The sequence below is a fragment of the Uranotaenia lowii genome, chromosome 3 (assembly GCF_029784155.1).
Source record: "Uranotaenia lowii strain MFRU-FL chromosome 3, ASM2978415v1, whole genome shotgun sequence".
Taxonomy (NCBI): domain Eukaryota; kingdom Metazoa; phylum Arthropoda; class Insecta; order Diptera; family Culicidae; genus Uranotaenia; species Uranotaenia lowii.
The window spans coordinates 182,715,828-182,739,002 of record NC_073693.1 but is presented as its reverse complement, the minus strand read 5'-3'; the positions used below and the strand labels follow the sequence as shown (position 1 = coordinate 182,739,002).

Below are 23,175 nucleotides of genomic sequence, written 5' to 3'. Positions count from 1 at the left end.
TTTCAGAATTCAGATTCAGAATTCAGATTCAGAATTCAGATTTAGAATTCAGATTCAGAATTCAGATTCAGAATTCAGATTCAGAATTCAGATTCAGAATTCAGATTCAGAATTCAGATTCAGAATTCAGATTCAGAATTCAGATTCAGAATTCAGATTCAGAATTCAGATTCAGAATTCAGATTCAGAATTCAGATTCAGAATTCAGATTCAGAATTCAGATTCAGAATTCAGATTCAGAATTCAGATTCAGAATTCAGATTCAGAATTCAGATTCAGAACTCAGATTCAGAAATTCAGATTCAGAATTCAGATTCAGAATTCAGATTCAGAATTCAGATTCAGAATTCAGATTCAGAATTCAGATTCAGAATTCAGATTCAGAATTCAGATTCAGAATTCAGATTCAGAATTCAGATTCAGAATTCAGATTCAGAATTCAGATTCAGAATTCAGATTCAGAATTCAGATTCAGAATTCAGATTCAGAATTCAGATTCAGAATTCAGATTCAGAATTCAGATTCAGAATTCAGATTCAGAATTCAGATTCAGAATTCAGATTCAGAATTCAGATTCAGAATTCAGATTCAGAATTCAGATTCAGAATTCAGATTCAGAATTCAGATTCAGAATTCAGATTCAGAATTCAGATTCAGAATTCAGATTCAGATTCAGAATTCAGATTCAGAATTCAGATTCAGAATTCAGATTCAGAATTCAGATTCAGAATTCAGATTCAGAATTCAGATTCAGAATTCAGATTCAGAATTCAGATTCAGAATTCAGATTCAGAATTCAGATTCAGAATTCAGATTCAGAATTCAGATTCAGAATTCAGATTCAGAATTCAGATTCAGAATTCAGATTCAGAATTCAGATTCAGAATTCAGATTCAGAATTCAGATTCAGAATTCAGATTCAGAATTCAGATTCAGAATTCAGATTCAGAATTCAGATTCAGAATTTAGATTCAGAATTCAGATTCAGAATTCAGATTCAGAATTCAGATTCAGAATTTAGATTCAGAATTCAGATTCAGAATTCAGATTCAGAATTCAGATTCAGAATTCAGATTCAGAATTCAGATTCAGAATTCAGATTCAGAATTCAGATTCAGAATTCAGATTCAGAATTCAGATTCAGAATTCAGATTCAGAATTCAGATTCAGAATTCAGATTCAGAATTCAGATTCAGAATTCAGATTCAGAATTCAGATTCAGAATTCAGATTCAGAATTCAGATTCAGAATTCAGATTCAGAATTCAGATTCAGAATTCAGATTCAGAATTCAGATTCAGAATTCAGATTCAGAATTCAGATCAGAATTCAGATTCAGAATTCAGATTCAGAATTCAGATTCAGAATTCAGATTCAGAATTCAGATTCAGAATTCAGATTCAGAATTCAGATTCAGAATTCAGATTCAGAATTCAGATTCAGAATTCAGATTCAGAATTCAGATTCAGAATTCAGATTCAGAATTCAGATTCAGAATTCAGATTCAGAATTCAGATTCAGAATTCAGATTCAGAATTCAGATTCAGACATTCAGAATTCAGATCAAACAAAACGAGTTTTGGCTCCTTTAAGCCTAAAGGTACGAGCCGTTTCAAATAAATAATTTACAAAAAAAAAAACTAAGGACCGCTATAACGTTGCGTTTGTATTTTTTTTTTTCATCTCAATCGAATCAACAGTCATTGTATGTATATACATTCATCTCTTATTATGATACAGTGAATTAAAGTAAGCAATTAACATTGAAGACAAAAACGTTAATGAAAATATTTAAGATAGAATTTTAAATACTAATAGGTGATTCAATCAAGACGGCTTTCATTTGGCTTGTTAATTCTCAAGTGTAATTTTTTTTCTTGATGAAGCACAGTAGTTTTCACGAAGCCCCGACAGATGGCGTATGATTCTGGGCGACTTGTAGTTGTATGGATTCAAGCCCCTCTGATCAGTCTGGGTATCTGGTGTACTGCGCTATAAGAGATCTTTTCCAATGACCCAGAGGAGGAGAAAAAAATGATAACATTTCTTCAAAATGCCTGCTTTCTGCAGGAAAACTATCTGCTTTCAGAAAAAATTTCAGAAAAGGGATAGGCTTAGTAACGATACGTTATCCAAAAACATACGGAAAAGTGTGCCTAGAACAAACACAAAACATAAATGTTGATAACTTATTTAATTGTTTCCAAAACAATGTTTGTGCTATCGTGACGTGACGTTTCTTCCTTGAACATAATTTTAATTCAAACATAAAATAACTTAAACCAGTGCTTAAACTTTCGGTCTTATGGCAGCAGTTTGCATCTTACCTCTATCTTGTGCAGTCAGAAGTGATGAAGACAAAGTTTGTTTTAGCTTTCCAAATGTTCCTGTATTTTCTGCGGTCGCGTTTTCGGCTACTTCATCGGCCCGCAACCATCTGAAAAAAAAAATATTTATTGTATTTGGATTATAGTGAAGGGTTGAAAAATATAAAGAAGCAACACAATATATATGGCTTCGGCATTTGGCGCCACCTAACAAACATTTTGGCCGCTCAAAACTCGCTGAAGAAAAGTTGGGGTGTTAAAGCACGTTAACCCGTGATTGTTCCTGATTTGAAATGCGCCCTAATTTTCAACAAATTTATTATGGCTGCGACGACCGATTTTTGTTCTACCTAATTAATAGCACAGAGATGTGCTTGTAAGGCGGTTGTTGCATCGCCACTTATGGGTTTATGATGGGCAGCTGCCGATAAATCAGACGACTTCGGAGGTGTATAAAATGGTTGGATGATCGTCTAGAAACTTATTTATTCTGGTGGTTGGTATGGGGAGTAGGCCAACCTACCAAAAATAACTTAATGTGTTAAATAATAGGTCGAATGATATTTAGAATGATTTCTTTTACAAGAGGATCTCAGTGAAACTCCATGCCTCTTTGAAGAAATCAAATAAACTTAACTTTAAGGCGTACGTCTTTCAAGGATATGATGGCTAGCATCTTACAAATCTTTCAAACCATCAGCATAAAGAAGGAGTACTACGACGGCATACATCAATATTCGATCTCATGACCTCTGGCTTAGAAGACTTGAAAGTTTTTTATAACCACGCAACCCTAAAATTTGGAATACCTAATTCGTTAGCCATTTTTTTTTCACGGAATCCAAAATTAGCTATTTATTAAATTAACATGCTTATTATGCTCAGCTCAGCCAGTGATCAAACCGGCTGGTAATTTTTTATCGAATTGCAGTCCACAGCAGGCTTTAGCCTTCATCTGTCTGTCTGTCTGTCTGTCTGTTTTTTTTTCTTTAGAAAAGACATACACCGTCTTAGCCGATTAAGGCTTTACAGACTGAATAAATGACGTGGACAACTCAAGATAAACTGTCTGTCTGTCTGTCTGTCTGTCTGTCTGTCTGTCTGTCTGTCTGTCTGTCTGTCTGTCTGTCTGTCTGTCTGTCTGTCTGTCTGTCTGTCTGTCTGTCTGTCTGTCTGTCTGTCTGTCTGTCTGTCTGTCTGTCTGTCTGTCTGTCTGTCTGTCTGTCTGTCTGTCTGTCTGTCTGTCTGTCTGTCTGTCTGTCTGTCTGTCTGTCTGTCTGTCTGTCTGTCTGTCTGTCTGTCTGTCTGTCTGTCTGTCTGTCTGTCTGTCTGTCTGTCTGTCTGTCTGTCTGTCTGTCTGTCTGTCTGTCTGTCTGTCTGTCTGTCTGTCTGTCTGTCTGTCTGTCTGTCTGTCTGTCTGTCTGTCTGTCTGTCTGTCTGTCTGTCTGTCTGTCTGTCTGTCTGTCTGTCTGTCTGTCTGTCTGTCTGTCTGTCTGTCTGTCTGTCTGTCTGTCTGTCTGTCTGTCTGTCTGTCTGTCTGTCTGTCTGTCTGTCTGTCTGTCTGTCTGTCTGTCTGTCTGTCTGTCTGTCTGTCTGTCTGTCTGTCTGTCTGTCTGTCTGTCTGTCTGTCTGTCTGTCTGTCTGTCTGTCTGTCTGTCTGTCTGTCTGTCTGTCTGTCTGTCTGTCTGTCTGTCTGTCTGTCTGTCTGTCTGTCTGTCTGTCTGTCTGTCTGTCTGTCTGTCTGTCTGTCTGTCTGTCTGTCTGTCTGTCTGTCTGTCTGTCTGTCTGTCTGTCTGTCTGTCTGTCTGTCTGTCTGTCTGTCTGTCTGTCTGTCTGTCTGTCTGTCTGTCTGTCTGTCTGTCTGTCTGTCTGTCTGTCTGTCTGTCTGTCTGTCTGTCTGTCTGTCTGTCTGTCTGTCTGTCTGTCTGTCTGTCTGTCTGTCTGTCTGTCTGTCTGTCTGTCTGTCTGTCTGTCTGTCTGTCTGTCTGTCTGTCTGTCTGTCTGTCTGTCTGTCTGTCTGTCTGTCTGTCTGTCTGTCTGTCTGTCTGTCTGTCTGTCTGTCTGTCTGTCTGTCTGTCTGTCTGTCTGTCTGTCTGTCTGTCTGTCTGTCTGTCTGTCTGTCTGTCTGTCTGTCTGTCTGTCTGTCTGTCTGTCTGTCTGTCTGTCTGTCTGTCTGTCTGTCTGTCTGTCTGTCTGTCTGTCTGTCTGTCTGTCTGTCTGTCTGTCTGTCTGTCTGTCTGTCTGTCTGTCTGTCTGTCTGTCTGTCTGTCTGTCTGTCTGTCTGTCTGTCTGTCTGTCTGTCTGTCTGTCTGTCTGTCTGTCTGTCTGTCTGTCTGTCTGTCTGTCTGTCTGTCTGTCTGTCTGTCTGTCTGTCTGTCTGTCTGTCTGTCTGTCTGTCTGTCTGTCTGTCTGTCTGTCTGTCTGTCTGTCTGTCTGTCTGTCTGTCTGTCTGTCTGTCTGTCTGTCTGTCTGTCTGTCTGTCTGTCTGTCTGTCTGTCTGTCTGTCTGTCTGTCTGTCTGTCTGTCTGTCTGTCTGTCTGTCTGTCTGTCTGTCTGTCTGTCTGTCTGTCTGTCTGTCTGTCTGTCTGTCTGTCTGTCTGTCTGTCTGTCTGTCTGTCTGTCTGTCTGTCTGTCTGTCTGTCTGTCTGTCTGTCTGTCTGTCTGTCTGTCTGTCTGTCTGTCTGTCTGTCTGTCTGTCTGTCTGTCTGTCTGTCTGTCTGTCTGTCTGTCTGTCTGTCTGTCTGTCTGTCTGTCTGTCTGTCTGTCTGTCTGTCTGTCTGTCTGTCTGTCTGTCTGTCTGTCTGTCTGTCTGTCTGTCTGTCTGTCTGTCTGTCTGTCTGTCTGTCTGTCTGTCTGTCTGTCTGTCTGTCTGTCTGTCTGTCTGTCTGTCTGTCTGTCTGTCTGTCTGTCTGTCTGTCTGTCTGTCTGTCTGTCTGTCTGTCTGTCTGTCTGTCTGTCTGTCTGTCTGTCTGTCTGTCTGTCTGTCTGTCTGTCTGTCTGTCTGTCTGTCTGTCTGTCTGTCTGTCTGTCTGTCTGTCTGTCTGTCTGTCTGTCTGTCTGTCTGTCTGTCTGTCTGTCTGTCTGTCTGTCTGTCTGTCTGTCTGTCTGTCTGTCTGTCTGTCTGTCTGTCTGTCTGTCTGTCTGTCTGTCTGTCTGTCTGTCTGTCTGTCTGTCTGTCTGTCTGTCTGTCTGTCTGTCTGTCTGTCTGTCTGTCTGTCTGTCTGTCTGTCTGTCTGTCTGTCTGTCTGTCTGTCTGTCTGTCTGTCTGTCTGTCTGTCTGTCTGTCTGTCTGTCTGTCTGTCTGTCTGTCTGTCTGTCTGTCTGTCTGTCTGTCTGTCTGTCTGTCTGTCTGTCTGTCTGTCTGTCTGTCTGTCTGTCTGTCTGTCTGTCTGTCTGTCTGTCTGTCTGTCTGTCTGTCTGTCTGTCTGTCTGTCTGTCTGTCTGTCTGTCTGTCTGTCTGTCTGTCTGTCTGTCTGTCTGTCTGTCTGTCTGTCTGTCTGTCTGTCTGTCTGTCTGTCTGTCTGTCTGTCTGTCTGTCTGTCTGTCTGTCTGTCTGTCTGTCTGTCTGTCTGTCTGTCTGTCTGTCTGTCTGTCTGTCTGTCTGTCTGTCTGTCTGTCTGTCTGTCTGTCTGTCTGTCTGTCTGTCTGTCTGTCTGTCTGTCTGTCTGTCTGTCTGTCTGTCTGTCTGTCTGTCTGTCTGTCTGTCTGTCTGTCTGTCTGTCTGTCTGTCTGTCTGTCTGTCTGTCTGTCTGTCTGTCTGTCTGTCTGTCTGTCTGTCTGTCTGTCTGTCTGTCTGTCTGTCTGTCTGTCTGTCTGTCTGTCTGTCTGTCTGTCTGTCTGTCTGTCTGTCTGTCTGTCTGTCTGTCTGTCTGTCTGTCTGTCTGTCTGTCTGTCTGTCTGTCTGTCTGTCTGTCTGTCTGTCTGTCTGTCTGTCTGTCTGTCTGTCTGTCTGTCTGTCTGTCTGTCTGTCTGTCTGTCTGTCTGTCTGTCTGTCTGTCTGTCTGTCTGTCTGTCTGTCTGTCTGTCTGTCTGTCTGTCTGTCTGTCTGTCTGTCTGTCTGTCTGTCTGTCTGTCTGTCTGTCTGTCTGTCTGTCTGTCTGTCTGTCTGTCTGTCTGTCTGTCTGTCTGTCTGTCTGTCTGTCTGTCTGTCTGTCTGTCTGTCTGTCTGTCTGTCTGTCTGTCTGTCTGTCTGTCTGTCTGTCTGTCTGTCTGTCTGTCTGTCTGTCTGTCTGTCTGTCTGTCTGTCTGTCTGTCTGTCTGTCTGTCTGTCTGTCTGTCTGTCTGTCTGTCTGTCTGTCTGTCTGTCTGTCTGTCTGTCTGTCTGTCTGTCTGTCTGTCTGTCTGTCTGTCTGTCTGTCTGTCTGTCTGTCTGTCTGTCTGTCTGTCTGTCTGTCTGTCTGTCTGTCTATCTGTTCGTCTGTCTGTCTGTCTGTCTGTCTGTCTGTCTGTCTGTCTGTCTGTCTGTCTGTCTGTCTGTCTGTCTGTCTGTCTGTCTGTCTGTCTGTCTGTCTGTCTGTCTGTCTGTCTGTCTGTCTGTCTGTCTGTCTGTCTGTCTGTCTGTCTGTCTGTCTGTCTGTCTGTCTGTCTGTCTGTCTGTCTGTCTGTCTGTCTGTCTGTCTGTCTGTCTGTCTGTCTGTCTGTCTGTCTGTCTGTCTGTCTGTCTGTCTGTCTGTCTGTCTGTCTGTCTGTCTGTCTGTCTGTCTGTCTGTCTGTCTGTCTGTCTGTCTGTCTGTCTGTCTGTCTGTCTGTCTGTCTGTCTGTCTGTCTGTCTGTCTGTCTGTCTGTCTGTCTGTCTGTCTGTCTGTCTGTCTGTCTGTCTGTCTGTCTGTCTGTCTGTCTGTCTGTCTGTCTGTCTGTCTGTCTGTCTGTCTGTCTGTCTGTCTGTCTGTCTGTCTGTCTGTCTGTCTGTCTGTCTGTCTGTCTGTCTGTCTGTCTGTCTGTCTGTCTGTCTGTCTGTCTGTCTGTCTGTCTGTCTGTCTGTCTGTCTGTCTGTCTGTCTGTCTGTCTGTCTGTCTGTCTGTCTGTCTGTCTGTCTGTCTGTCTGTCTGTCTGTCTGTCTGTCTGTCTGTCTGTCTGTCTGTCTGTCTGTCTGTCTGTCTGTCTGTCTGTCTGTCTGTCTGTCTGTCTGTCTGTCTGTCTGTCTGTCTGTCTGTCTGTCTGTCTGTCTGTCTGTCTGTCTGTCTGTCTGTCTGTCTGTCTGTCTGTCTGTCTGTCTGTCTGTCTGTCTGTCTGTCTGTCTGTCTGTCTGTCTGTCTGTCTGTCTGTCTGTCTGTCTGTCTGTCTGTCTGTCTGTCTGTCTGTCTGTCTGTCTGTCTGTCTGTCTGTCTGTCTGTCTGTCTGTCTGTCTGTCTGTCTGTCTGTCTGTCTGTCTGTCTGTCTGTCTGTCTGTCTGTCTGTCTGTCTGTCTGTCTGTCTGTCTGTCTGTCTGTCTGTCTGTCTGTCTGTCTGTCTGTCTGTCTGTCTGTCTGTCTGTCTGTCTGTCTGTCTGTCTGTCTGTCTGTCTGGCTGTCTGTCGAGTGCCGTGTCTACATGGGAACAATGGGTCAACTCGTTATATACTCATCCGTATATACATATGCCCTAAACTCCACCTGGGGCGTCAGACTAATTCCCAAACCGGTACCTGCCCTAAGGCAATACTTCGGTAAGGGGGTGTCTAATTCACGCATAGCGCTACTTTCGCAACACTCGCCAAGAAGTTCATATTTTAATTAAATATCATCCTGACCGCCCAACATTATCTTCACGTCCCATCGGCTACGCTGATTGTTTTGCGTAGTTCATTTCATAGCTTCGGACTCTTTAAGCTTAGTAAAGTTAACCTACGTTATCCTCCGTCAATTGCAATTTGCGTCAGTCTCCAACTCCTTTTCAAAGCAGCCATTATCCGGGCGAGCCCATCACTGACTGCCTGCCATGTGTTAATGTCGTCACACATCTTCTGCAACATGTCGTCCGCTGTCGTTTCTGGTCCGCAGGCGGCGAATATGTTGGCACGTTCCTCTTCAAATCTTGGACAATAGAATACCACGTGTTCGGGTGTCTTGTCCACGTCACCGCATGTTAGGCAGACCGGCGAGGCCGCATGTCCGAACCTGTGGTGATACTTCATGAAGCATCCATGACCAGTCAGGAATTGCGTCATGTAGAAATCCACTTCGCCATGCTTTCTCTCCATCCACTCTTTGATGTTTGGGATCAAACGATGGGTCCACCTCCCTTTTTCCGAGCTGTCCCACAGCTGCTGCCAGTTAGCCATGGAGCTATCTCTGGCTCGTGTTCTCACGTTTTGCATGCCTCTATTTTCGTAGCAATATGAGTCCTCCACCAACAAAACCGAGATGGGCATGACTCCCGCTACAACGCATGCAGCCTCCGACGAAACGGTGCGGTATGCACTGATGACCCGCAAATTCATTCGCCTCTGTACACTGTTCAGCTTCTGCTGGTTACACTGTATGTTAAGACCAGATTTCCAGGCCGCCCCTCCATATCGAAGGATTGACGAAACTACACTCGAAATTATCCTTCGCTGACTACTTCGGATCCCCGAGTTGTTCGCCATTATCCTCGTGAGTGCGGCCGTTGCTGTTGCCGCCTTCTTGCACACATACTCAACGTGGTTTTTAAAGCTGAGCCGGTCGTCAATCATCACACCCAAATATTTAAGCTCACGCTTTGATTCGATAGTGCATGATCCAACTGTAATCCTGCCTGCAGTGTTCCGAATATCACTCATTTTCAATGAATGTTTCTGATTGCACTTCGCACCTGAACGTACAGCGGTCGGGTTTCGTTATTGATTGCTACTGGACCTACCCGATCATCGATCGTTCAATTCATCGCTAAAATACAGATCACCTCGCACGATGCTTGCTGTCAAAACAGTGCAGCACCATCATCAAATTGGAATCTCACCAATGCGCAATCCATATGGCGAATCTTGTTGGTCTTCGATCAGGAGTGAATGGATCAGGCAGTGAGTGAGTGATACATGAAGCCGACCATTAGCGTATTTTGTTTGATTTAATATATAGCAAATTAATAAATTTATTTTTTGTTATAACGTTTTTTAACATCAGTTTGATCAAAATCAAATTGTAGTTGTGTTTGTGAGGGAAAGATGTTAACTTTCGCCGGGTTTTTCAATTTTTACAAGTTCTCTTATTAAACTGTCGTCCGTCACGTTAAAACTACTGAGAATTTATGGTGTCCCGCACAACTGTTTGATTTTTCTCGTCCTGCAAAAAATAATTTTGAATTTCATATAATTCAGGCCGATACTGAGTGAGCTACATTCAAAATGGATCAGTTTGTATCTCACTCATCTCCGATATGCGATGTTTGCTAAACCGGTGATTCTGAATGACGTGACTCGGTTTGCATAGCTGATAGGAGCGCTGATCGAGATTGCATACCAGCCAGGCGAAGCAGTTGCGAGAGGCGCTATCCCATTATACAATCAGAATGTTTCCAACAGGAAACGCATCCTGAGTGTTTGTTTTGATTGATTTTCGGAACTCTGCCTGCCTGTTTGCGGTGAAATCAGGTTTGATATCAGGACCATCTCGGTTTTGTGGTGAGCCAACTGCAAACTTTTGGAGTGCATCCAGCTCTCTACCGCATCTACAGGCTCTGAAGCTCTTAGCTGGACGATTTCTGTAGAGTAACCCGTCGCTAGTAGCACGACATCGTCCGCGAAACCAACCAACTTTACTCCCTCTGGCAGGCTCAATGTCAGCACCTCATCATACGTAATATTCCACAGAACCGGGCCCAGTATCGACCCTTGCGGTACTCCAGCTGTAACATCCATTTCCTGAAATCCTTCGCTCGTCATGTATAGAAGCTTGCGGTTCTGGAAATAGCTTTCCACTAATTTGTAGAGATATTTCGGTATCCTCATTTTTATAAGCGAAGAAGCAATCGCTGCCCAGCTGACACTATTGAAGGCGTTACGCACATTCAATGTTACTACCGCACAAAAACGGTCCCCTCTTCTCTTCTTGAGTCTGGCTTTATCAGCCGTTTCGATGACAGTTCGAATGGCGTCGACTGTGCATCGCCCTTTTCGAAAGCCGAATTGATTGTTGGACAATCCGCCTTCGCCCTCGGTGTACCGCTGGATACGATTCAAGATCACCTTTTCCAGAATCTTTCCAACCGTACCCGATCAGGAGAGCATATCAAAATAATAACTCAAACGTATCTCACCAAGATATTTACATCTGATTCAGTTATAATTAAGTACTCTAAATTTTCGATTTTATGTTTCTCCAATCTGAACTATATCTTATTCTGATTGACAAACTTGAATGGGGTTGAGCTCATATTCAATGATCAAGATTTTTTTCGGATTGTCCTAAAATAAAATGATTATATCTTATTTTGATATACGTACAACATTTTCTGAAACACGGACATCGAAGTCAACGGCTCAAACCTTACATTAACGAGTTTCGCTCAACAGATTCATAAAATTGAATCAAATTTTTGGGAAACCAAAAATGGGGCATGGTTTTATCAAATAATGTGGTTTATTGACCTTCCACTAGAAAATTTTCTCGAAGCACTCATATCTTGATAAGTTATAATTTTGATATAATTTGTTCTGTCCAATATCAAACTATGCTATCTGAACGAGATATAATCTTGATAGGAGCATATCAAAAACTGATATAATTTAGCTATGATCGTATAGATTTTTTGATATAATTTGAGATATTTTAACATCCTACGAGTACTGAATTATAACTCATTTAGATAGAAAAAAATAAGTATCAAAATATCTCATTTTGATATAATTTTGTTTTTCCCTCCTGATCGGGTATCCAGTAGGCATATTGGCCTGTATGCCGATGGGTTCCCCAATGGCTTTCCTGGTTTGGGCAGCAAAACCAGCTTCTGTCGTTTCCAAATATCTGGAAACATCCTTTCCTCTATACAAATTTGCAGTGACGATCGGAACATTTCGGGAAATTCCATAATCGCGGTCTTAACTGCAATGTTCGGGATACCATCTGGACCCGGAGCCTTTTCCAGCTGAAGGGATTTGGCGATGTCCCGCAGTGTTTTCTTTTTATAAATTGTAAAGTTACATACCAATGTAATTTTCCGTAAATATTTGTAGGTTTGAATTTCACTCTTTCACGAAACTTTGACTATCTTTTTAGAGCAATTTAACACTATAAAATAGTTAAATTTATAAGCTTAGAATTTTTAGCACAGAGAACAGACGTACAAGCTCGAACAAAAAATCTTCAAAAAATTGTGTAAAATTTCAAATGCTGACATCCAGAAAATACGTTGGAAATTGACTAGAAACAGTGCCATCTATTGCGCCGTTCAAAAGTTAGAAATCAAATTTTAAAGATCTTCGTTTTCGAAAAGGCGTAATCGTATATGAACACATTAATAAATTAACTAATGTCGGTTTAAAATAGACGGGTTCAATTTATTGCTAGATAAATGCAATAAGAGTTACTTTTGACTGGGCAGAATTTCACTTCCTTTATTTCATCAGTTTTACTTTTTGACTTTTTCCAATGAGTGAAGCAACTTTCTTTCATTTTTAAATTGACGTAACGATTCGGATTACTTTCCTTCATACATCATCAGATATATCATCATGTCTCCCAGAGTAACCCGAAACGCTAACAGAATTTAAAATAAAACAAAGTTGTGCCACTCATTGAAGAAAGTCAATAAGTAAACCCGTATAAAAAGCACCGGTGATAAACTTTTATTCATTCCTTTATTTTTCACTACTGACTAACAGTTCTTCAATATGTTTTTGCATTTCTTGCACGGTTATCGTCAAAGGACGAATCCGATATATTCAGTCCTTTAGGAACATTCTTGACGATCAGCCTTAACCATCTGAACTGATTCTAGACATCTCAAAGCGCGTTACTTTCAAGTATCACTTTTGCATTCCAATGTCCAAAATTTAGCACTTCTAGGTTGAAAGAAATAGTGATTAACTTTTAAGATATTTTTTTATTTTGCAAACGAACAAAAGTGTTACGAAACTTTTACAGCAATTTTCTTGAAACATGCCAAACAGTTCATACGACCTGTTCAAAACTGACCAAAATTTTGTTTTTTTTCTCAGTTTGGTTTTGACAGTTCTCTTTGGTGTGCTTGGAGACATCTGGTGGCCCAGCCAAAAAACAAAAATTGGTTCTAAACGATCGTTGGAAATTTTACACAAGTTTCGTGGGCTAGCTTGTACGTCTGTTCTCTGTGGTGTTAATATGGACACCTCCTTTTTCTGACCCTTTACACAAAATTTGACTCAAATTGTTTGCCCCTGAAAACATCAATGTGCCTGTTGACACGGCCTAGGTTTCGTCATTCAGGGACATACATTATTGTAGTTCTAACAAATCACGGGGATGTCAAAAATTGATGATCAGGCAAAAATGAGAAGATAGGCAGATTTTCAGTAAACGTGGACGACACACAAGTTACTAAAAACACAGAGAACAGACGTACAAGCTAGCCCACGAAACTTGTGTAAAATTTCCAACGATCGTTTAGAACCAATTTTTGTTTTTTGGCTGGGCCACCAGATGTCTCCAAGCACACCAAAGAGAACTGTCAAAACCAAACTGAGAAAAAAAACAAAATTTTGGTCAGTTTTGAACAGGTCGTATGAACTGTTTGGCATGTTTCAAGAAAATTGCTGTAAAAGTTTCGTAACACTTTTGTTCGTTTGCAAAATAAAAAAATATCTTAAAAGTTAATCACTATTTCTTTCAACCTAGAAGTGCTAAATTTTGGACATTGGAATGCAAAAGTGATACTTGAAAGTAACGCGCTTTGAGATGTCTAGAATCAGTTCAGATGGTTAAGGCTGATCGTCAAGAATGTTCCTAAAGGACTGAATATATCGGATTCGTCCTTTGACGATAACCGTGCAAGAAATGCAAAAACATATTGAAGAACTGTTAGTCAGTAGTGAAAAATAAAGGAATGAATAAAAGTTTATCACCGGTGCTTTTTATACGGGTTTACTTATTGACTTTCTTCAATGAGTGGCACAACTTTGTTTTATTTTAAATTCTGTTAGCGTTTCGGGTTACTCTGGGAGACATGATGATATATCTGATGATGTATGAAGGAAAGTAATCCGAATCGTTACGTCAATTTAAAAATGAAAGAAAGTTGTTTCACTCATTGGAAAAAGTCAAAAAGTAAAACTGATGAAATAAAGGAAGTGAAATTCTGCCCAGTCAAAAGTAACTCTTATTGCATTTATCTAGCAATAAATTGAACCCGTCTATTTTAAACCGACATTAGTTAATTTATTAATGTGTTCATATACGATTACGCCTTTTCGAAAACGAAGATCTTTAAAATTTGATTTCTAACTTTTGAACGGCGCAATAGATGGCACTGTTTCTAGTCAATTTCCAACGTATTTTCTGGATGTCAGCATTTGAAATTTTACACAATTTTTTGAAGATTTTTTGTTCGAGCTTGTACGTCTGTTCTCTGTGTTAACACTTCATTGTTTTTGCGATAGTGACATTAATCTTCATGGGATTGAGATGAAAATTTTTACATTGGGGTTTTAAGGGATGGGAAATTGATGTCAGGTTTCAAATTTTGGATCAGGGGTCGGGCAAAGGGGTTGTCCTTATTAACTTTTCACTGTTTTAGCCCTTATGTCGTGATTATGGAAATAAAATTTTGTACATGAGAGTTTTAAGGGGTGGGAAATTGGTTTCAAGCAATCAATCTGGATCCGGGTTGGAAAAGGATCGTTCATATTGATTGTTAATGGTTTTCGCGATATCATCGTAATTATGCATCGGATTGAGATGAAACGGTGCACAGAGGGGGTTTGAGAGACAGGCAATTTATTACAGGTATAAAATTTGGAGTCACAGGTCGGCTCAAGGGGTCGTCCATATTAATTTTCCAGTTTTTTTTTTCAATATTTACGTTGTAATGCATTGAATTGAGATGAAAATTCACCCACAGGGATTTAAAAATACAGGTATCATTTTTTAATGAATCAGCAAAAGGGATGAACCATATTAACAATTCACTGTTTTTAATATTTTGAAGTTACTATGCATCTTATTGTTATGCATCGGGGTTTTAAGGGGCGGACAATCGATTTCAAGTTTCAAGTTTATAATCGAAAAAATAGGCAAACTGGGATGTCCATATAAACAGCTTTCGATGCTGTCGATCAATATGAATATTTACACACTGGTGTTTAAAAGGACGACTTATCTCTTATGTTAAACTATAAGTTTAAAGTTCAAGAAAATAGTCATCCATATTGAATGTTAAAAATGGCGTCAAAAACATAAAATTGATTTGAAAATTAATGCACAGGAATGTAGTGATAAAATCATGTGTTGTATTTTGAAGTATTGTACAACGTTGTTTTGCTCTCAATTTGAATTCAAAAATCATACTTTTCTACTTTAAACAACCTTTTTCATTTCATATAAAATAACTCATTGATTTCACAATTCAAGCAGCTTTTTATTGGATTTGATTTGATTTGATTTGATTTAACTCCTTAACGAATATTCGTTCCTCAAATTTCATTCTGAACTGAATACTTAACCCTTAAAAAGGTTTTTTTTTCTATCAAACTCTGTTTTTTGTCATCCTCACTTTGAAGAATAGACCCAGTCCCAGTTCTGAAATTGGATAAGTATTTCATTTCAGACTTAAATTGAATGCATTAAAATAGCGATTTCAAAAAGGCTGTTCCATTTTAAATTCAAAATTTGAATAGCAAAGTATAGCTCAAATCGCAATACGAATTGTTGTAACGTATGCATGAAATCCTGATATTGATTTAAAATATATTTTTCTATATTCAACCTGAACCATGATTTCGAATACATTGCAAAACTATTTCTCAAGTTTGACTTCGAATTTGTTTTTAGAATCTTGAATTCCAATCGAATGTTTCAGTCACAACTGTTACTAAAATGAAAATCAGTACTGTACATCTTAACCCATTCGAGAAGGAGGCCTTTTCACGACATTCGAACTAACAGAACTTTACTCTTAGATAACTTTTATGTCGATTGATTTTCATCGAAACCTTTTCCCAATTTATTTTGCCTAACATTGGCGGATTCCATTGGTATAAGAATATTATTTTTTCGAGCAATAGTAAACTCACAATGAAAGATTTTTCTGACAAATGCACAAAAATTCCATTGCACACGCGGTGTGCAACCGGTCTCGAATGGGTTAATTGACGACATAAAAAAATTCAATTCTGGATGCAAAATCTGGACATTGAAATTCTCTAATCTCTAAATTAAATCGTGAATCACATATTTTCCTTTTTTAGTTGGAATGATTTACCAGCGTTTGTTGAAATATTTCTATTCTTGATTTTTTTGAATTTTTCGATGAATTTATTATGATTTTTAGGTTTTGTGCAATTATATAGTTAACCCCCCTCCCCCTAATGGTAACCCTAATGTGAACCCACCTACTGGGAGAAAACACTGATCTTGAAAAAAAATGTTTTGCTTGAGCTTTCGAAAACTCGGTTGATGTAAAAACTCTTCCAATACTCACATTGTGAAACAACGTATTATGTAGGGATCCTTACCTTCTTCATAAAAGACATTACGTTTGTTGGTAACATTTTATATGCGATTTTTGCACTTTTTAAAACAAACTTTTAGTATCTTTAATTTTCAGAAAAAATATTATTTGTCACTGAGAATAAGGTATTACTTTTATCCAAAATTCACAGCTTTTTCTTTCAATATTGAAAAATACACAAGCCTACTATGCTATTCTGTTTACATGTAGTCAAGGACATGAAATAGTTCGTATAATGTAACAAGTATTTTAGTTCACATCAATTAGTTTAATATCTTCAAATATGCTAAACTTTCAAGCAGAAAAGAACACGATTCAATAAAGTTCTTTTTCCAGTACCACCAGCAGCAAACAGGAGCATAGAAGCATGCGCAATAGAATCCTGGGTATTTGTTTATAACAGTAGCTGGAGCGACATACGTCATTTTTCATCAGGAAAATATCTTATTACATCATCGATTAAATGTTTGTAGTTTGGAAACAATTTTCAATTATTTTTATTCATTAATTTTTATAAAACTAACTGACCTGGTGTGCTTTGCTACACCTTTCAAAAATAAATTAAATTTGTTAAAATAATTGAAATTTAGTTTAATTTCTTTACACTCAGAAATTTAAAAAATATTAAAAATATTTTGTTTTAATTACTCTGACATTTGACTTACATTAATATCCAGAAATATTAAAAAATAACTATTCCAATTATTTAAATTTATGCACCCGAATAATTTCTTGGCGTGTAATGATCCAATGCATAAAATTTAATAACCGAGATATTATTTTGTTCAAACAAACGCTTTGTGATTTGTGCGTTTGTGTCCCAACTAAACGGGTATGAGCACGTGCTAGATTCTTCAGTTGCAAAATGCCGCTCAACTTGACTGCATGCAGATTCCATTCTTTTCGAATATGTGAATCATCTTCAAAAAGGATGGAATCAGTAGCAGCAAATTATTGTAAAAGGGAAAGTGCATTTGTTTTGTATGCTATGGTCAATAATGCACATTGACCATAGAGCTTATACGAAAATCAAACGATTTTCGTTTGCTTTTTCTGATTATTTCTGCTTTAAGCGTTTGCCTTTACGTCCCGGCTCAAACTTTTTTTTCTGACCACCAGATGTCGCTTCCATAACAATCCTCCCATTTCTCTATGCATAAATTTTAATCGCAGAAATATTTCTCAGAGAGAAATATCCCAGTAATTACACCATGAGAAATATCCTTGTGCGTAAAGAGGGAGAAACGTGAAAATACCTAAAACTTAATTGTTTGATATTTTATTTATTTCTGAGTGTAAGGTACACTCAGAAATAAATAATTAATTACTAAATAATAATAATTAAATAAGTAATTACTGGGATATTTCTCTCTGAGAAATATTTCTGCGATTAAAATTTATGCATTGAGAAATGGGAGGATTGTTATGGAAGCGACATCTGGTGGTCAGAAAAAAAAGTTTGAGCCGGGACGTAAAGCAAACGCTTAAAGCAGAAATAATCAGAAAAAGCAAACGAAAATCGTTTGATTTTTGTATTAGTTCTATGGTCAATGTGCATTATTGACCATAGCATACAAAACAAATGCACTTTCCTTTTAATAATAAATTGCTGCTACTGATTCCATCCTTTTTGAAGATTATTCACATATTCGAAAAGAATGGAATCTGCATGCAGTCAAGTTGAGCGGCATTTTGCAACTGAAGAATCATAGCACGTGTTCATACCCGTTTAGTTGGGACTCAAACGCACAAATCACAAAGCGTTTGTTTGAACAAAATAATAGCTTCGTTCAATCGTTAGTAAAAATCGGTTTCAACTGGTTTCTGTTAACTGATAGATGTTCAACGAGCCAATGTTTTGGTCGAAACTAGTCAGGTCGTTGTTCAATGGAGCAAGTTGAAACTAGTCGAAACCAATCCAGCTCGGCAGCAAGATTAGCTTCGACTTGGTAGAAATCGGTCGAAGTCAATTGGAAAGAGACAGGTGATCAACTGTCAATCCATTTCTACTTGTTTCGACCCGTTTCGACTAGAGTTGATTGAACAGACATAATATCTCGGTTATTAAATTTTATGCATTGGATCATTATACGCCAAGAAATTATTCGGGTGCATAAATTTAAATAATTGAAATAGTTATTTTTTAATATTTCTGGATATTAATGTCAGTCAAATGTCAGAGTAATTAAAACAAAATATTTTTAATATTTTTTAAATTTCTGAGTGTATCATTTCAAACCAAAATTCATCATAAATACGCCTCATCATAAAACGCCTTAAAAAAGGAGCTGGGTTTATAATGTCAGTCTGGGCCGTAGGAAGAACCGACTCATGGGGGGGGGGGGGATTTTGGGTGACTGATTTTTACCTATGATTTTTGCCCAACAAATCACGAATACAAAAAAAATTACCTTATTATGTTTTTAACTATATGATTATTCATTTTTAAGTGCTTTGACATCGAACGTTTTAATATTAAATTGTAATTTTAGAAAACTGGTCCAAAACCTAAAAGGTGAGCTAAATTCGCTTTCATCGATGGTTAAAATCTTTGAATTTGTTTAAGAATCTGGTAAATCAATCTTTGTTGATTTGGGCATAAGGTAAGCATTTTTTAGTAGAGTTTTCTTTTTCTTAAAAAATAAAACTTATTCTTTATTAAAATCAAACAAGCCCAATCTTAGAAACTATTTTGCAAATTCAGAGATTTCAACCTTTGAGGAAAATAAATCAAATTTCCAAAAAAAGTAAGAGATAAAAATCATCAGATCAAATATTCTTGATCCGACTTGAACCAAATTAATGATTTAAGTATGAAATTTGGTTTCAATAAACAGCAATATCAACACATTGTGGACCAAATACGAGATATCTCGTTTTTAGATTGCCGCTAGTATGCTCCATTAGAAAGCATAATTCAAACGTTATGAATCTGATAATGAAACTTCATTCTACAAAGTTTAACCACGTTTAACACAACACTTCTCGTTACACAAATATCTGTATTAAATTAGCAGAATTGTGTTAACTGATTTCTGATACATAAAATGCCAAATTTTGGTGTCCCTCGTGTGTTAATAATGTTGAACAAAACACTGGGAAATCATAGAATTTTGTGTAATTTTTTTTAGGTGAAGATGTTTCTCTAACAGCTAATATTTTACATAAAGAATCAATTCCATAATGTAAATCCTGTGGATGATTTTTTTTAAAATAAAATTTAGAGTTTTCGAAAAAAACAAAGAATTCTAATTCTAACTTTTATTTGTTTTTTTTTCTTTTCATTCTTTATATGAAATCTGTTGGCAAACAAAAAACGAAATATCTCGTATTTGGTCCGCAATGTGTTGAGTTCATGATCTCTTGAATTTCTCAGCAATTTATGTTAATTATAAAATTTATTTACTAGTTGAAACATTTTGTGAATTTTGAATCTGACTCTGAACCTGAATTCAAAAATTGCGCTTTGAATCTGTATCCGAGTTTCCATACGATTTCTGAAATGTACAAAAAATATGATTTCCGAATCTTATTCGAGATCAGAATTTTATGAACCAAGTTTTTGAGCCCTCATTCATGAATCTATTATTTGAATCCTGTAGTTTAGGTTTAATCATAATTCACTATTTAAATTATTTATTTTTAATCTGTATTGTGAATCAGAATAAAATTTTGTATTACAAAGATCTGAATCTGACTTTTCATTTTTGGATTGCCATTTCAAAGCTTTAAATTTATTAATTTTGTGTAAGAACTAAGTTTTAGGACTTCGAATTTGAATATTAAACCAAATGCCTTTTTTTCATATTTGGAAAACTATTATCTTTTAATGGATTGATTCTTGGCTTTCAGTCTCAAGTTTTTTAGTAAAAACGACTTAATTTTTACATATCCAACGTTTCGATCCTTATAGGATCTTCATCAGGGACTAAAATTTATTACAAAATTAAGATTACGTCTACAGAATCTAAGAGCACCTGTATCCGTGGTCCAAACTGCCGGTTTAGACCCAAATTTCGACCCGAGCAACCGCATTGGTGATCCATTATACCAGTTTCAACTCAACTTTTTTTAGAGCTGGTATAAGGATTGATCCAAAACTGATGAGATTTGGAACCAATTTGACGCAGTTCTAAACCGTTTGACAGTTAATGGAACACGAGTGCAGTTGCCAGTTTTTTCATAGAGTTGTTTTTGACATTTCTTACGCACACTTGCTGTGCGTGTACAAATGGGACAGGACAATTAACCTCAAAAACTCTCGGTACAAAAAACGGGCAGCCGGTCGACAAACATAGTCGTTTTTTGAGATTGATTTTCCCAAAACTGGAAAGTGTTGGTGAAACAGGGTGAAACAACTAACGAACACTACCAGCGGCAAATAGGACTATTGGATCGGATCTAATTTCATTGGTTCAATTCTTGTATAAATTAGACCCAAGAATAGACCACGAATACAGATGCCCTAAGTGATTCTTACTGAAAAAGTTGTCGTTTTTTTGTCCGGTTTGATACGGCGTATCGTTTACTGCTGTCGGTTTCTGTTTCAAACTATTTTAAAATATGTTGGATTTTTTGTGTATGTTATAATTTTATGTGTGACTTACGGTTCAAAATTCTTTTCCAGGGCTATTGTTGATTTTTTGTAGGTTTTTGTAGCACTTTTTATGAACAAAATACTTGCACTGTGTGTTTTATTCTATGTTGTTTTTTTAATTTATGATGGCGGTGTACTTATAGAGTCTGGTTGTTGGTTTGTGTTTTTTCGTTTTGGTTTCATATTTCGTATTTTTTCGAGACACTGAAATATGTTGTTGTATGAAATGTGTATGTATCTGTGTCTTTTTTAATATTGATGGAAGAATTTGTAGTTTTTATGTGACAACTTTCTAACATATTTAGTTTATCTTGATTGTCACCTCTGTCGATAATTTTCACTTTGTCTATATCGAATAGATGATGCATAGCTGCTTCGTGTTCTATTAATGCTGTCTGTTGTCGTAGTTGGATGATTGCGTAGTCCTCGTTTGTGTATCCTTTTTCCCATAGTCGTTTCAGCTCGTTGGTTTGCGTTTTATGCTGTGACATTCGTTGTTTTAATTTAACGATTGTGCATCCTATGTAGCAGGCGTTGCATTTATGTTCGTTGTTTTCTTTTTCGCTCGTGTCTGGATTCCCGTTGCATTCGATTTTGAAATTTTATTTTCATTCTCTACCATAGCTGTTTGTTCAAATATTTTTTCTGTTGTTCTGTTGATCACTCTATTAATTAATGAGGTGGGGTAATCGTTCAATTTAAGTTGTTTCATTATAATGTCTCGTGTGGTGGTTTTGTCTGACTTGGATGTGAAAGTTGCTACTCTGTTCGCAAACGTTATTGCTATATACATTCATTTTTTGGTGTAACGGTTGGAATGAGTGGAAATTGAGAAATCTCCCAGAGGCAATTGGTTTCATGTAAGAAATCAAACAAAATCTTACCCTCTTCGTTCCTATGGAGTAACATATCCAGAAAAGGTAGAGATTCGTTCTCTTCCATTTCGACGGTAAACTGGACATTTTCATGCTGCGCATTGAATACGTTTTTTATCTCGTTCACTTGTGTTGGCGGCAGGACAAGGAAGAGATCGTCGACGTATTTTTTTATGTGCAGGGGTGGCGTAACGCAAGCTTCGATTGCGTCGTCCAGTAGATCGTTTAACGTGAGCTCGGCGATTGGTGATGCTATCGGGCTTCCCATCGCGAGTCCTGAGGTTTGCTGGTAGAAAGTGTTGTTGAAGCAAAAATAGCTGCTGTCCATACAGAACTCTACCATTTCCCAAAATATGTCGAGACAAATGGGAGTTTGCATAGACAAGTGGCTCCAATGTTTGAAGATGCTTTTTCGTACCAGTTCTGTTGGTATCGACGTGAAGAGAGAGACGACGTCGAATGATGCCATTACGTATCCCGGTGGAATCCCCTTCCCCGTCAACCTTTTTAATGAAGCGATAAACTTTTGTTACTCCCTGATCGGCAAGGTTTTCTTGGATTTCTTGGTCCGAGAGGTCAATAACCTCCCGACAGGAAACGACTCTTTGGCATGTGTTGAGGGTGGGGTGGCACGCTATGTTTATCTTCGTTCCATCGATCAGTTCGGATAGATTTTGAAGTTTATTTGCTTGATTGGGGCTTCTTATCTTGAGCAAATAAGCTTCCCCGTCGTTGATTGGATTAGCACCATCTATGCGTCCTACGGCACGGTCTATTGATTTGGACACGATAAACGGGTTTACGGGAAGTTTGTTGTTTTCTGCCGCTTTCAACACTAGAAACTGCACGTCTCCATGCATTCCTTCGGGGTCCATCCAGGATGGAATGGTTCGTTCGTTTTTCTGTTTGGGAAAGGCGAATTTGTTCGCCCATGGCGGATTTGGGTCCACAATAGTGGTGGAAGACTCCCAGAAAACTCTCAGAATAATTTCTGTCGAGACACCGCAAGAAAAAGAAGAAGCACTGTATATTATTTCTAATCGAAGTCCGTGATTGGGAAAGTCTCGTGGCAAAAATGAACTAAGAGCACCGAGTAATAACGTCCGTACAGTCGCGCAGTCCGAACAAGAATGAATATGCAAAGCGGTGCAAAACGAGCAAAACAAAAATGCGCGCGCCGGCACGTATGACGCATGCATGCAAAGTTTATGCTACTTACTATTTAATACACACTAACCCTTTAATAAATACGACACATAATTGAGTCGCATTGACCTTTATGCGATGCTGGTTAGCAGTGCACAAAAGTGATAATGAATGATGCTTATGTGTGGTTCTTTACGATTCTGTCTGTAGACAATTACGATTTCGATACGAGAGTAATTTATGTTTGAATAAAATGCGTCTTAAGAATCTTATGTATGTATGTATGGATTTCGTTTATTGGCCGAGAGTGTTATACTCTATATCACCACTACGTATATAGGTATCAATGTTATTCAGATTTTCGATAACACGGTGTGTCTAATTAGTACAATTTTTAATTAAATTGTTAATCGAGCTTTTTCTAGAAATCCCAAGACTTCTTTTATTTTGTCTTCATCGAAGTTGTTAATCAATTCGAATAGATTGTTGTATCTTCCCGCATAATCAAATATCATACACCTTATCGTTGAAATTATTCTGTTCTGATTACATGAATAGTGACTATTCTAGTAATCGTTCTAAAATCTTATAACTTTTGAATAAATTTTCCTTTTTTATGTGTCCTTGCTTGA

The 23,175-nt window shown here is 38.2% G+C and overlaps 1 protein-coding gene across 1 annotated transcript in view; it reads right to left on the bottom strand.

Moving 5' to 3' along the window:
• LOC129752899 (regulating synaptic membrane exocytosis protein 1) overlaps positions 1 to 22,272 on the bottom strand; it is a 243,286-nt gene extending 221,014 nt beyond the window's left edge. The window contains exons 1-4 of the mRNA XM_055748687.1: positions 21,870 to 22,272; positions 21,407 to 21,820; positions 20,820 to 21,042; positions 2,327 to 2,436 (exon numbers count right to left, since the gene is read on the bottom strand). Of these exons, the coding sequence (XP_055604662.1) occupies positions 2,327 to 2,436; positions 20,820 to 21,042; positions 21,407 to 21,820; positions 21,870 to 22,272 (1,150 nt within the window). The remainder of the gene's footprint in view (positions 1 to 2,326; positions 2,437 to 20,819; positions 21,043 to 21,406; positions 21,821 to 21,869) is intronic.
• Positions 22,273 to 23,175: the final 903 nt, after the last annotated feature.